The 15,308-nt window shown below is 30.3% G+C and overlaps 2 protein-coding genes across 2 annotated transcripts; both read right to left on the bottom strand.

Moving 5' to 3' along the window:
• Window positions 1-214: 214 nt before the first annotated feature.
• On the bottom strand, window positions 215-8,732 carry LOC109602946 (BTB/POZ domain-containing protein 7). The gene is made up of 6 exons (XM_020019426.2): window positions 8,421-8,732; window positions 7,007-7,255; window positions 5,957-6,772; window positions 5,129-5,426; window positions 4,888-5,071; window positions 215-4,329 (listed from the first exon to the last, which is right to left on the bottom strand). The coding sequence occupies exons 2-6, from the start codon at window positions 7,216-7,218 to the stop codon at window positions 3,185-3,187; spliced, it is 2,655 nt and encodes an 884-aa protein (XP_019874985.1). The 5' UTR covers window positions 7,219-7,255; window positions 8,421-8,732; the 3' UTR covers window positions 215-3,184.
• Window positions 8,733-9,627: 895 nt separating this feature from the next.
• On the bottom strand, window positions 9,628-13,403 carry LOC109594459 (protein MEMO1). The gene is made up of 7 exons (XM_020009715.2): window positions 13,256-13,403; window positions 13,046-13,127; window positions 12,549-12,730; window positions 12,379-12,490; window positions 11,784-12,003; window positions 11,622-11,726; window positions 9,628-11,465 (listed from the first exon to the last, which is right to left on the bottom strand). Exons 1-7 carry the CDS (start codon window positions 13,302-13,304, stop codon window positions 11,328-11,330), a joined length of 888 nt encoding a protein of 295 aa, XP_019865274.1. The 5' UTR covers window positions 13,305-13,403; the 3' UTR covers window positions 9,628-11,327.
• Between the last annotated feature and the right edge of the window lie 1,905 nt (window positions 13,404-15,308).

Genomic DNA, 15,308 nt, shown 5'->3' with positions numbered 1-15,308 from the left:
TTGACACCATGTATCTCTATAATTGTCATTTTTTGTTCTAAGATACAGATTACGAGTATAAGGATGATGATACAAATCTTAAATGTCTGCAGTTCTAGTGGTTCATCCTAGTGGAAGACATTAGTCAATTTTGGTCTCCTTTCGTCGATGGCATTTCCGAATGTTGTCTGAAAATTCTTACATTAAAGTTTATAATTATATAGAATTAAAAATGTTACGATGGTATAAGTTTTTTATTCATAATATATGTACAATTCGAAATAAATTAAATAAGCTACATGTCTTTCAAATACTATTAACAATAAAAATATACATAATTTACCTGAAGAAATAAATGAAATGAAATAAAATAAAAAATAAATATAAAGTTATCAGTAACATACATTTACATGTTTGTAAGGACACCTTGATTCGCAAAACGTAATTTTGGAAAAATCTTTTCTTTATTTTTAATAGAAGCCTATAATTCCAGTTCTAATATCTATGGTATGTTACAAGAATTGAGATTACATTAACATAGATTACAATACATATCACAAAATGGTGATTTGTAAACATCAACCAATCATCTTCAAAATAAAACATGAATCACAGACAATTTATCAACTAAAGTAAAAGGCCTTTTACATACATAACCAGATAGCACGCGCTATTGGAAATTACAACAAATTTTTACACTGAACCAGTAAACATGTGAAATATTGTACATTAACTATAAATTAACATTTTACGCTTTTTATATTCATTCACAGTGAAATACTTGAAAATGCAAAAATGTGTATTTTATACGCTACGTATTGAATCCATTGTTAGAAATACATACAAAACAATTAATTAAATAAAACATACTCTAATTATATTGTACAGCATCCCACAGAAATATCTATTATTCATAAAATATGTTTAATGATATTCCTAAATGGTTCGTTCATTTTAACTTTTCGAAATGCATAATTATCTATAAAACAAGTTATTCAAGATAATAAAAACATTCAATACCAAAAGGGTGTTTAAACAAATTTCCATGAAATGCGGCAGTTATGATTTTCTACAATCTTGTATATTTCTATACAAATGTCCACTCACAATTGTATGTACAAAGTATAGCGACGGCAACTCTCGAACAATCATCTAATTCAATTAGAGAAAATTCTTATACAATTCACCATCGTAAATAATAAGCATTTAACCATAATAAAAATGGAAATTACCTCTCAAGTATTGGCAGTTTATTAAACACATCATAAAGTCTCGTCAAATTTAATTTAAATTCGCATCAAAAGTAAATATAATAAATAAATAGTATACAAGTCAATTTTAAAGTAAAGTGTGTGAACTTACATTTTTCTACTTCATTACACATTTCAATGTTCCTTTTACGAATAATACGAACAATAAGGTGCCTTATATCCAAGCTATTCCTGAATCACAACTAAGAGTCGGACTATAAACCCCCTCAATGTTGTAAGCATTCAAAAAACCTCTTAATATATTCTTTAAGGTTCTAGTTACAATTCCATCCTTATCCTAAATAATCGAATTCGGTTTAATAAAAAATTTTATTACATATTTATACAAATCGATGAGTAGAAGATGATTAACTCCAGTTAACTATTGTTTACATAATCTGTAATTATAATAAAACGACTGGACTGACAAACTAACAAAAAAAAACGATACATTTTTGTATGAGATGTGGTAAATTTGAATAATAAGTATATTTTAGAGTTAACTAACATTTATTTGTATTTTTTATATATGTATAACAATGTTAAAAGAAAAAAATAATTGAGAACACATTTTTATACTGAAACGTACGCAAATGTATAACTACGTTTATGTAGGTAACTTGTAGATTATGCCTAACAGAAAATAACAAAAATTAGTGTCTCTGAATTTTGATTCAAAATAAAGTGTTGAAAAATAAAAAACAATAAAGAGGTATTAAGTACACATTGCACTTTCCATATACGAGTACACACATGTCACACTTCAGTCTATAATATATCTGTACGTATACCAATCTTATAAAGGAGTTTCTGAGTAGTAAACTATTACTGAAAACAACACGACCCTCAGTAATTTTAAATGTTAAAACGAAACGGACACTGTCTACTTAGTGAAACTAATTTACAAGATTTATATAAGTATATATAATATGTGTATGTATGCATACACACTTGCATACATACATGCATACATACATAAAACAGCAACATCTAAAAACACGCACAGGTACATCAACTTATTTTTTTTGTTTGTTTAATTTGTATTGTTAAGCACAACCAATGGCATTTTTTCAATTTTTTTATTTTACTGAATCCATTATCTTTCAATAAATAAATAAAAACTAGCATGTTCTGTTCACAGAAAATCACAGATGTACAATACACACTCTATTTTATTAATAAACATATATACGTGCTTTCATTAAAGAAATCAGTCGTTGTAATAATATCCTGAGTAAAATCACACAACTGCGAAATCCAGTTATTTTATCATTTTATGAAAAAATAAAAACATTAAAATAACAAGGATAAAAATTTATATATTTTTTAAAAAATAACATTCAAATAGAAAGTAAGGTATAACAAATTGCTGTTGTGTGCATAGTCATATTTAAATTTGCTGTAATCTCAGTATATATATAATTAACATCCAAAGTTAGATCAATTATTTGAGGTAGCCTAGATTAAAAATGTAGATAAGCATCAGATATTTAATTACTGATAGAATAATATTTAAAAAACTTAACTTTCAAACATTTTGCAACTTTAAAACAAAAAATACGTATTTACTAACTTTGGTCTAAGTACGTAGAATGCATATTAATAAATAGAGAATTAATAAAAACATATTATACAGGGTATATCATAAGTTGAGCTGTAGAGAAAACTAGCATCAAAACAAAAATGACAATAACGAAGAATAAAAATGTTATTGCGTATTATAATTATATTTTATATAGTACTAAAGCAATTTTCAATATCATAGTTGTTTTAATTTCCAATTTTAGTCACTAAAAAAAATCAAATCGACCTTTTGGCCACCCTTAGTTCGTTGGCCCATTCAATATATTTATTATTTTTAATACTAGCCATCTCCAATTAAAATTATCATCTCAACTTAAAAAACACCCTGTATACAAAACACTAAAGCAGATGAAAGAAAAAGAAACTTAGAACTATAAGAACCTAGGCATAGGAGGATGGTAAGTTTGCGAATCAGATCGAAGATGCGGATAAGTTGAGGGTTGATAGCGCCTGAACGCCAACGGATGATGTAAAGAATTGTTCAACTGTTGAGTACCAACCATCGGATTATGTATATGTGTCGTGCCATCACCTAGATCCAGTTCCATCTCCTGCTGTTCCTGTAATTGTATCTGACCTAAAGTCGCCGTAGCCATAGCTACATCCGGCATTATATCAGACAAATGACCATCACTACATGAACTACTCTCTGGTTCATTGTTAAATCGGAAATCTCCTTCAGGTACCACAGCTGGTAGCTCTTGCCTCTGATTATGTAATGTTGAATCAGTACCAAGTCTAGGGAAAGTCATGTTCCGACCTACACAAGTGCGACTTGACGTATTTAGAACTTTATTAGGAGACACGTTAACTGGTTCTGTGGCAACATTAATTTCGCTCTCTATTTGATCTGGCACACAATAGCAGTTCTCTAACATATCCGCTACAGGATCTGGCAAATTAAATTCTCGTACTACTCTCAATCTAATTTGTCGATTAATTTCGTGCCTCGAAGATAAAGGCATATTAAGAGCACGTTGACAGCTAGGTGATTGCCTAAGTTTTTGTTCCCTTTTTAACATTGCGTTCATAACAGCAGGATCAGGTACTGGCAAAACAGAAGCCAATACGTCCACGCCCGCAGGTCCGTGTGGCCTCGGCTTGTCCTCAACCATATATAAAGTGTCTGGTATATCCTGCATGTATCGGGCTCGTCTCATTCTCATCAATTCTACCTCTTGTACTAACTGATCCTCCACTAGAACCTTCACCTCATCATAATATGGCATGAACAATCTCGGTTGAATAAATAGTCCGTTATTTTTCCCACCACGAATCCAAGCGTTCACTCGCATATTCTCCCTGTCACCCCCGATCATGTGACTAGGAGGCGTACTCACGAGACCTCGGCGTATGGCTTGATTTAGAATATCACTGTTTGGAGGTAACACATGGTCCATCCTCACGAGTGGTAACAGATCAGACAATATTTCTCTCAGTTCGACGTCGCTTAGGTCACGCTTCTTTACACCCTTTCTAGCTACTGAATGGGCAGTGTGACTAACGATATTTGGTTCTAGGAAAATGAAAAAAAAAAAAATACATTTTAATGAACACAAACTTAGGAAGAAACAATTATGAGTTGATGTAACGACGTCGAAAACGGGTTTCAAGAAAAAAAACATTTTTATTCTGCTAACCGTTTTCGATACATTGTATATAAACAAAACGTCGTGGGCCACCCCGCATATTACGAAAATACATGCGAGAGAAAATATTTTATAATAGTTCCAGTGCCATTTGTCGCGCAATTAATTAGTGATGAGAATTATTAAATGAATGCATTTGAATAATTTTCTTTGTAGTCACACATCAATATTATTCAATTAGAATGTTGTTGAAAGTATATAAGTTTATGATAAATTTATAAATTCATTAATATTATAATTAATATTATAAGGAATCTATTAATTATTCATAGCTGTGTTGATTAGGCCACAGGTTATTTTTAGTTATTTTTTATTTGTGTAATATAAAACTGAATCGCCAAAAAAATAAAAATTATAAGTACCATATTCAAAATATCATGTGTTACTAACAAATATAAAACTGATAGTAATTAAAAAAACCTTACCTCTATCCTCCATTTGACGAACTAATTCATTTTCTCCCCATTTTAACACAGCGTGTAAAATTTCTAGTTCACTAGCCTGTAGAAAAGGACTTTTTAAGACTTCTATTAAATGAATCTTATCTAGTTGATGTAATACAGGTGACTGGGCGACCGGTTGAAATTCCTCTCGAAGAAAATGAAGTGCCTAAAATTTTAAATTTTATATTCATCGTTTTATAATCGAGCATTTAAAAATTCTCACCTGTCTATGTACCCAAGCGGATCCGTGGGGTTGACGGGCCCATTGTAATACATTGGGTAGAGTTTCTAGGGACAGCCATTCTAATATTAAATCTTCACAGCCTTGAGACAGAATATCGAGTTCTAGAAAACGCCCGATCTGATATAATTCCATGGCCTCTTCGAGAGGCGACGGTCTAGCCCGTCCAGTATGGGCCAGAGCTTGGGCCTCGCCCAGACCTCCGCCACAGCCTCCTCTTGAGATCAGTGTTAAGTCTACTTGGTCTAAATATATAGCGTGAAGAAGTACTCTTGCATATCTACAAATAAATTTTGTTTAATTTAATTGAAAATCAGATAAACAAAATTCCTAAGTAAGTCGCATTGAACACTTGTGATTTGAGAAAATCCAGTAATCTAATTAAAACATTATGACCCATTTGATGAGTAATTGGGGTTTGAGTTTACTTAAATGGGATTGTTTAGAATTAGACATGTGAAAGAAATATCTAAAAGTGTCTGTGATATCACTGTCCAGTCACCTAGTATGCCCTCTTTTCAATAATTCACATAAAGTAATTAACGGTCTTAAATAACAACCAAGATCGTGTGGGCCAGCTTACTCATTTTTTTTAAACAAACGTTCTTTAATATTTTAAAAAGACAGTTTCTCTAGTAATGCTAGCTAAAGCCTTCTTCTTAGGTCAGAATTTATATCAAGATGAATTAACATAACTCTGTTTGATGTGGCAAGAGCTGGATTAGGGTTCACAAACTTAAATCCAAATCTATGTCTTACTGACTGATCATGAGAAAAGAATATTAAAATGTAATTAAAATATATATTTACCTTTTGGGAATAACAGTCTCATCAAGAACAATTCTGGTAGGTATGTGTAACGCTCTTTCGGTGTGTTCTTCCCCAGTTCGTGATCTACGTTGAAGGAGATTCCTGAAGAAGGGAGATCTTGCCGATAATATTGCTTTATGACATGCTAACTCTAATTTGGGCCTGAAACCGTACTCCGAACTACCCGAATCCGGTCTTTGGCAATCAGAACCGTCCGACGTAAAAACTAAGGAGGCGTCCGCGTAGTCACCAGTCTCAAGTAGATAACGCAAGTCCGATTCTAAAGCGTTAGGAGTGCCAAATTCCTCTCTGAGCCGTCTCAGAAGGTTCATATCAATGTTGGTATTATGAGGACAAATATCACCAGTATATAAATATCTTAACAAAGCGGAAAACAATTGTACATCTACCGTAGCGGTTCTTAACTCTAAACAAATACGAGCGCCGTAGCCCGGACAGCCGGTCAGCAAGTCTCTAAAATACGGACAACGCGCCGACAACAAGGCCCGGTGAATGGGAAAACATGCCCCGCGGTAAACCAAATCGGCGTCCGTACAATATTTGAAATCGTACAAAGCCGAAAGGTCTTGTTTGAACGTTGCAGCTGGTGGTCTCGCCAGTTCCGCTTGAACACAGAGATCCTTGAGGGCAGCCAGCGCCTCGTACTCTTCCAGTAATGCGGCGACTTCCAGTGGACTCCAATCAGACACCAGATCTCGTAGGATCCGTCCGTGATCGCAGGCCTTGGAAGACCGCCGCCTTCGAATGAACTTCTTTTTCAGCGTCGCGAATCCGGTCACTTTCTTTTTCCTTTCTCTGTAAATGTTTCTTTAATTTAGTTAATTGACTAAATTCATTTTAAAGCTATTTTTATTCTCTATTCAATGCTATTTTACTAGTTAAAATCGAATGAGTAATCACACAGTTATGAACAATTCATTTAATCTGATAAACGTGTACGGATAAGCAGACAATATTTATAAAACATAAGACAATTTTAGTTTCTACAAGCTAACTAATAGATTGATTGTAGAAGCTGTATTTACTTACCTTACGACCGTTATGGTATCTCTAAATGGCTGCGTACAGGAATCCACCCCCATACCGTTGGGACCCGTTCCGGATTCGGTGCCCGGAGTCGTCGATGCATTTACTCCCATCCTGTGTACGAACTCCTCGGACATACAATGCTCGTTACCGTTGCCAACACTCCACCAACTGTGCTGCAGTGCACACGAAAATACACAGCCAAATAGGTTCATAGTGCGCCCAGACTCAAGCCTGACTCGCAGACACAGCCTGTAATATGAAAAAATGATAGCTTGTCTAAATGGTCAGTATTTATCACAGGTTATTCAACATTTCATTTATTTCATTTCATTTCATTCATTGTTATTTGTTACAATACAAGGAGATTTGCAATACAATGAATGTAATACATTTTTAGATTACGTACATCTTGCCCTAAAATAATTATAATAAACTTATTTTGGAGTTGGTTTTGGAGAAAAATGAGCCAAGAATCAGTCGGTAGGGTAGCCCCTACTGGAGTATTTTGAACTTCTGTTTTGGAATTTTGACCAACTGGTACAAGTTTTACAAAAAGTGAGCTCTGGACATACATAATTATATAAAATTTCACCAAAATATAAATAAAATATATTTCACCAGAACAAAACGTGTCATAGAATATTGACTGTACCGTCTCTCTTTTCTCACTTTGCTTATTAAGGTAAAACCTGAATGTTTATTAGAATTAGACCAAACAAAATCATTTCCACTTGAAAGTATTTCTAAACTCCCCTGAAGGATCTATTTGTCAATCAATATATTCATCAGATTGATGACATTTTATTTCATATAATACACATAGAATTAAATAAGTGTTGAAGAATGCCAAGGGCTAGGTTCACCAAAATCTTATTCAATCCCATTTATTTATAATAATTTATTATATCAAGAAAACAACATACATAAAACAGTGGAACTGAATTTGTTTATAATTTTTCTATTAATGCGAAATATATTTCTCTACTTTTACTATTTTGATATTTACAGAATAAATTGCTATTTGTTTTTAATTTATTTAAGATATTCTGAAATTTACACTAATAAAATATGACATTTACCATAGACATGTGCAATTTGGAAACTTATTTAAGATCCACATTCTAAAAATAAAGTTTATTTCTGTTCTAAATAATTTTCAGAGAGTGAAGAGAAGAGAAGGCGATACGTGAAAATGTCATATCTCTTAAATTAGGGCAAGCATAGAATAAATGTTAAAATACATTCAGTTTTGAAACTCAGATTGGGATTGTTTGAAATTGTATAAGAAAGACATAATATCTGTTAAATGATAGATGTTCACAATAAGTTTTGTAAACACAGAGTTGACATATATAATTAATATTATTCTAGTGAGGTTAACAGTAATATTAGTAGAAAGCATCAGTAACTTTACCTGGGCGTCTTATAATCATTCTGCTTTGAGAATTCGTAGAATTTTCCAAAACATTAACAAGCATATAAATGCATTAGAAAAAAAGATGAGCAGTAGACGGAGCCATGTTCATATCGTACAAATGAAAAACAATTATCTTTGCCACATAAACACCAAACATTTGTTTCCGCACCTATTTACATTCTAACTACATCTTTCATAACATATTTTTACATATGAACACTTTCCCAATTAAATCCACAACACTTAACTTATAATTTCACGGGGAACATGGGAAATATAAAAACAGGCGATTTCTCTTGTTTATGCCAACTTCATTTCACCTACATTGACACTGGCTGTACTGTTTGAATGTAGGTCGCTGCTGCCTCAATATTTGACGCTTCTTCTTACGATTATCCACTACACCAATAATAATCTTTTTCAAATATTCTTCTAATTTTATCCGAATGTATCCGAGAACGATTCATTTGTTAAATTTCAATTGTAATTTGATTTTCAGTAAAAAAAATTAAATCATAATAAAATTGTAATTCTTTAGATTGCTAATTTCATTTAATTAATATTAGTATTAATTTAATGTTTAATAATAACTAGTCACTGTTTACAAGAGAAAAAAACCATTTAATTTAATAATTTAATCTCTATCTCTGTTACAAGTCTGTCAACGCCCATTTTTTCCTTTAATGAACACATTTAATCTTAAACACAGATATTGTTGCTTATTATATAAAATTTTTACAAATTTTTGTAACCGTCTATGCCATTTTAAGTTATTTTACTGAGGTTTTTCAAAATTTAAGTATAAACAAAATGATCTTGTATTATGCAGACATCGTTAAATTCTTAATTCGTCCTTCCGGCGTTAGATGGCACCAGCCTACTTATAAACATACGTCAATTTGATTTATATGTTTACATACAAATACATTTATTACTTCTTATTATATCATATTATTTTAATTACTGTTAATATGTTCTTTAATTAACATTATTTTTAATTTAAAAAATTGGATAAAAGGTACGGCAAGTAAATTAAAACAATTTTTTATTACTTTTTAGTAAAAACATAGATTTACTTCGCATTTATTTATTCTTAATAAATACCAAGAAATCAGACAGAAATAGTCCGGAACTATTATAACGTTTACACAACACTTTTTAATTGTTAATATTTAGAGGATAATGAATGAAATAAAATTCTAAATTTAAAATATTTTTGTATTTCCGTCTGTGTTACAAGAATTGATATAAAATTTGCATTCACAGTATTTACATGAATAGATTGATTCCTTAAAAGGCATATGTACTTTTATATTGTAAAAATTTTACAGTCTTAAGGCTTACATAAAGTAGGCCTAAGTAGGACAATTTGGTTGAATTTTGTAAACTAAATATTAAACGTATATGATAATTTGGAACAATATGTATGTAACAAATATATTTTGATTTTATTATTGTAATTAAAGACATTCATGATTATGCAAATTATGCAGTGTAAATTTAATAATAATAAGAAAGATTCAACAACATACATTATGATATAAGTCAGACTAAGGAAATTCAGATATAACAAAAAATTAATAATTAAGTATTATGGTGTCTTGATAAAGATATGTTCTTGTTTTCTTATTCTAACTCATAATAAACCTAAAAACAATATTCGAGTTATTCTAAAAACAAAACTAATCTTCATCAAGACATACATATCAAACTGCCTAACAGTCTTGCTTGAGTATACATACATTTCCGTAAAAAAAAACAAATAATGTATGTCGAGATTTCTTTGTTTCAGACTTAACGCTGTATAAAACTTTTACGTCTTTAACTATACTAAAATTAAATTTTAACTAAATAAGTAAATCAATGACACCTAATAAGTATTAAGAACGTTGACACATTTCGTTGGCAATCATACGACTTCATTTTATTCACACACGAAAATAATTAGCCAACATACAAATGTAAAAATATCAATTATTCTTATATTAGCGATTTAGAACTAATACAACCTAATAAGTAAAGCTAGTGTCCCACAATTTTGCTTTCATAGTTTAGCTAGCTATAAGAAAATGAACTTTGGTGTGGTAAGTTAAAAAATGTTTAGGTATAAAGTAATGCGTATGTATAAAGTATTTAACAAAGTGGTATTGTATAAACCCACCCACATTTAATATTTACAGTACATAATAAATATTATAAATGCGATTGATTTGTTTACAGGTATAGTGAACTACTTAATGATAATATATAAATCAAATAATTTTTATGTATAAACAATTCATACATTGAAACACCGACCAACGATGAAAATATTTGTGCGAATTTACGCTCACTTCTCATGATGTTTGATATGCCGAATTTAAAATTAACAATTACCACATTTAACAAATTTCTCAAGAAAAATTTACCCAAAAAGTAATGGTATGCATCATAGTGCCGAATCTAACTACAACATGTAACATAATTATTGGTAAAAACGCTGTTAGATTAGAAGATTATTTTTCGTTAGCCTGTGTAAGACACCCATTATTGAATTAAATAAACGTTGTTCCAAATTAAAGGAAATCGAAAGAAATCTTACAATTTATTCTACCAAATTGTGGAAAGGCTAATTAAAACCTATATTAATGGACATTGTAGGCAAAAATATTTTAAGTAGTAAGTTTTGCATTCTTATAAAATAATATCGCCCCTAAAATAAAAAATAAAAAGTTATCTATGTATAAAACTACACAGACCGTGATTGTGTAATTTGTTGCACATCATTCGTCACTTAAAAAAAAACAATCAAAATAAAATATCCAACTTAATTATGCCCATCAGTATTTGTATAGAAATAATAAAATTGTTCATTAAAATAAAATAAAGTATAAATATAAAATTCAATGTAAGGCCCCTTATGGACTATTCAATCACAAGTGCTGCAGCTGCGTAACTGACGGAGGAGTCATTCATGTTACGACATTGACTTGATTGCGCGTATCTTAAAAATTTTAAACTAACGTTTTGACTGCTATCATTCCTGAGAAGTTCTTGTATTGCCTAGAAAAATATTAAACATTTGCATTTTATTCAAATTCTTTTTTTTTTAATATAAATAATATAAATAAAAATAAGGAACGACGATTCTGTCAATAAGGATTATAAAAACACTTAATATATCACTTAAATAACGACTTATTTTGTAATTGTACTTACTTGTAGTAGAATTCCAATAGGATGTCTTCCACATATAGTATTGCCATATTTTTTCAGGTAATTTGTAAATTCAGCGGGATCTAAATTTTCTATGATATTCATCCCCTTAAAAATTTCGACCCTGAATAGAAAAAATGAAAAAATAATGCGGGTATTACTTACCAGTCGGTCCAATCGTTCAATGGACTGATGAATGTTCCCATAGGATCTATCATAATAGGTGTACCTAAATCTTTGACCCCAATGACAAAAATCAGATGAGATGATGAAGAGGTTTTTCGGATCTGCTAAATATGTTGATAAAATTCTTCCATAGTATGCTTCTCTGTCTGGTGTTAAAGAGCCCACAAGAATAGGAATAATTGTGAACTGGTTTTTAAAACTAAAATATTTATTTTATAAACCTTAGTAAACTTTAGTTTTTCTATGTATTTTCTTAAATTTATAAATAAATATATTTTTTTTATAATCTTACATAAATACAGTTAACATAATGTTAAATACATGTAAAACCAGTATTAATATGTATAGTGAAGAGTCTCAAAAAGTCTTTCCAAATGAGTAAAAAGAAAACATTTTAGACTATGGAAATCATGGTGGACCATTTTGTTTAACTGGTTTAATCTATTTTTGACAGCAGTGACAAATGACAGTGATAGTTGACATGACTAGTTTAGTCCTGTAGTTAAATTAATCAATGATTTTCTTTTTCTATAAATATCTAAAGTGTACTTTTTTAACATAATAAAATACTCACTTCTCCATAACTTTTGCTATGTATGGCAGATGCATTTCAATGCTGTGTTCATTTTCATCAGTTTCAACATCCATCCATTCAAATTGACCAGTCAGCTCTAATTCTTTGTTAACTAGAATCACACAAAAACATCACATGCACATATCTGTAGATATATTAAGATGTCTCACCAGCAGTATCTATGATAAGATCATATAATGGTGTTTTATATTTTTTGACACCACTCAAGGCACAACCTGTTAAACGGACATGGTGTGAAGGTCCCAAAATAAAAATTTTTTGAACAACCACTGGACTTATCTGTCTGTAGGCATGACCACCACAAGCCCCACAGTATTGATATCCAGCATGTCTGTGGACAAATAATTAAATTAATATAATTTAATGGAAAACACAAACAGAGATAATGAGCGTTTGCGCCTGTGTATGTATAAGATTTGTATATATATTTATATGACTGCATGTAATGTATTATTTATTTGTAAATATATTGAGAAAATAAAACATGTGAATAGATCCAAAAATATAGAATAGTTAACTAGATCGTTTACGTTATAAATAATTAAGTACACAATTCCAATACATAAATCAATATGAATGTTTACACAACAAAGAAAAAGAGGGACTATTGTAACAATAGAAAAAAATGGAAATTGGTAATAATTACGGTGCGATAATTGCTCTTGCAGGTCCATGTGTGAGATCAGCTTGGCTGAGCCAATATTCCAATTGTCTGGACAATTCTGGACCTGTAAGAAAAAATCAACTAAGTCAATGATTATTTCCTTTATTGATGGCAGGGTCATTGCCTTTGAAATAATGTATTTAAAGGTTATAATAAGTCTTAACCAGCTGATCAATGTTTTGTATATCTTACCCGAGTCGGAATACCAGCTCCCTGCATGTATGGCTTTTCTTACAGGCATTTTAAAGCGTTTTTAAATTATTTACGGCCTAACTAAGTTTAAATAATGGAAGATGTTTTTGTTATTATTATATTTCCCTAGTCATGAAAAGTAACACAGACGAACGCGCATAACCAACACGCAGAATTTAATATAGGCATAATTTGCGATGATGTCACATTGTAAGCGCAGACAAAAGTTTTCATGACTGATTATTAACATTAGATAATATTTTATTGATACAACATTATACAAGTTAGAAATAAGAATGTTTCTATAAAAGTTAAATGGTTAAAATGTTTTAACACAGGAACTTTAAAGTAAATGAGAGCTACTTATTTATGAAATAATAATATTTCAACAGTATCGGTGAGATACAGTATATTGTAGATATATAAAATAATTTTATCTGATTTATACATGTAATATTTACTTATATTAAATAAAATAAACATATTTATCCTTCTGATTTATTTGAAAATTATTTGTAACACCTCTTTTACAATTTGACAACAACGTTAAAGATCAAAAATTTTTCAATACCAGATATATATAGAATAGGATTCTGCAGTAGTCCACTTACTCCCAGGTGTCCTGTGACTAATAATTGTAGTTTCGTTTATACACCATAGATGGCGCTGTGTTTTCTACAATCCCAAAAACTTTAGTGATTAATCATTTATAGTTCTACTGACACTTTAAAGATGGCATTACTTTTTCATAATCACTAATAATGCATTTTGCCGCGTCAGATGCATTTAATATTTTACAACAAATTTATAGGGGTCTATATTTAGATTTTAGATTTAGATTTTTATTTAAATTTTATATTTATCAAGTCGGCTTTATTTAGTTTCATTATAATTAAGTGTGTTGATTTTCTTTCAACAATTCTATAAAATTCTCATTCTTTATTCTAATAATAGTCATGAAATTAAATTTTGGCAATGTTAGTAAGTACCATTTAATAGATGAAACATATTATTTATTAGCATACCATGAAATTATTATTCCGTTTCATGTGTCATTAATGATACCAGTGACAGTTATTAAACTTTTTTGTCCTCTTAAAATTACATTTTAAAAATTTTTAAAAGGAACTAGCAACTACGGTGGAACTGCAAGTAAGCATGCGCAGTTGTACGTCGGATTCTTCCTGACTAACCGGTAATTTTTAAATAAAAGAATTGTTAAACAAGTAATTCATAGCTAGTTGTCTTTCTATTTTAGACATTTAAAATAATAAATAAATGTTACATTTAGGAAAATAAGTGAATAATAAAATATTTTGTTTATCCGTGTTTTTCATTTACCCGGAAAAAATTCTGTCACGCCTAGGTCGGTAATCGAGGTTCTCTACACATCATTTTTCAAGGGAACGTCACGGTCAGACATTTTTGATCGCTTTGTATTTACATATATACTTACACATATTTCAAGGGGACATCAAATATATTTACGTGAAATGACACTCATAAATTAAAACAATTTGAAATATATTGTATTTTATTCCTTTTGGGAAACGTTATTATTATATTGTTGTAATAATTAATAATTTTTTTTTTAGTTTTGATCAACTTTCTTACAAAAAAATATACTTGTACATATTTCTTTTGTTAACACACTATGAGCGGGTCGGGTAAAAATACCCGTCTCGAGAACTGTTGATTGTTAGTGGACCGGGTAATTTTTACCTTTTTGAATGTACTTACTTTAAAAGCGGGGTGAGATAATTTTACTCTATTGGTTTACATACGGAACTGAAAGAATTATCTCTTATTTTTTGTTATAATTCAACAACTTAGTTTGGACTATTTTGCTGCCCGCCTATAGTGTGTTAATATGTATTTTTATTTATATTTTTCCTCTATTAATTTTTTTTCCTCTAAGTAAAAAATTTAAAATTAGGTCGGGGTTCCTAATCTGAGAACAACACGAGAGACTAATTTTTCTTCAGTTGGCTCATGTGCTAAAAATCATTAACGATTATAATTCATAATTAAAAACAATTAAAAAGTGGTGTAA

Source organism: Aethina tumida, chromosome 1, assembly GCF_024364675.1.
Source record: "Aethina tumida isolate Nest 87 chromosome 1, icAetTumi1.1, whole genome shotgun sequence".
NCBI lineage: Eukaryota > Metazoa > Arthropoda > Insecta > Coleoptera > Nitidulidae > Aethina > Aethina tumida.
The sequence above is the reverse complement of the archived record's forward strand: the minus strand, read 5'-3'. Positions and strand labels throughout refer to the sequence as shown.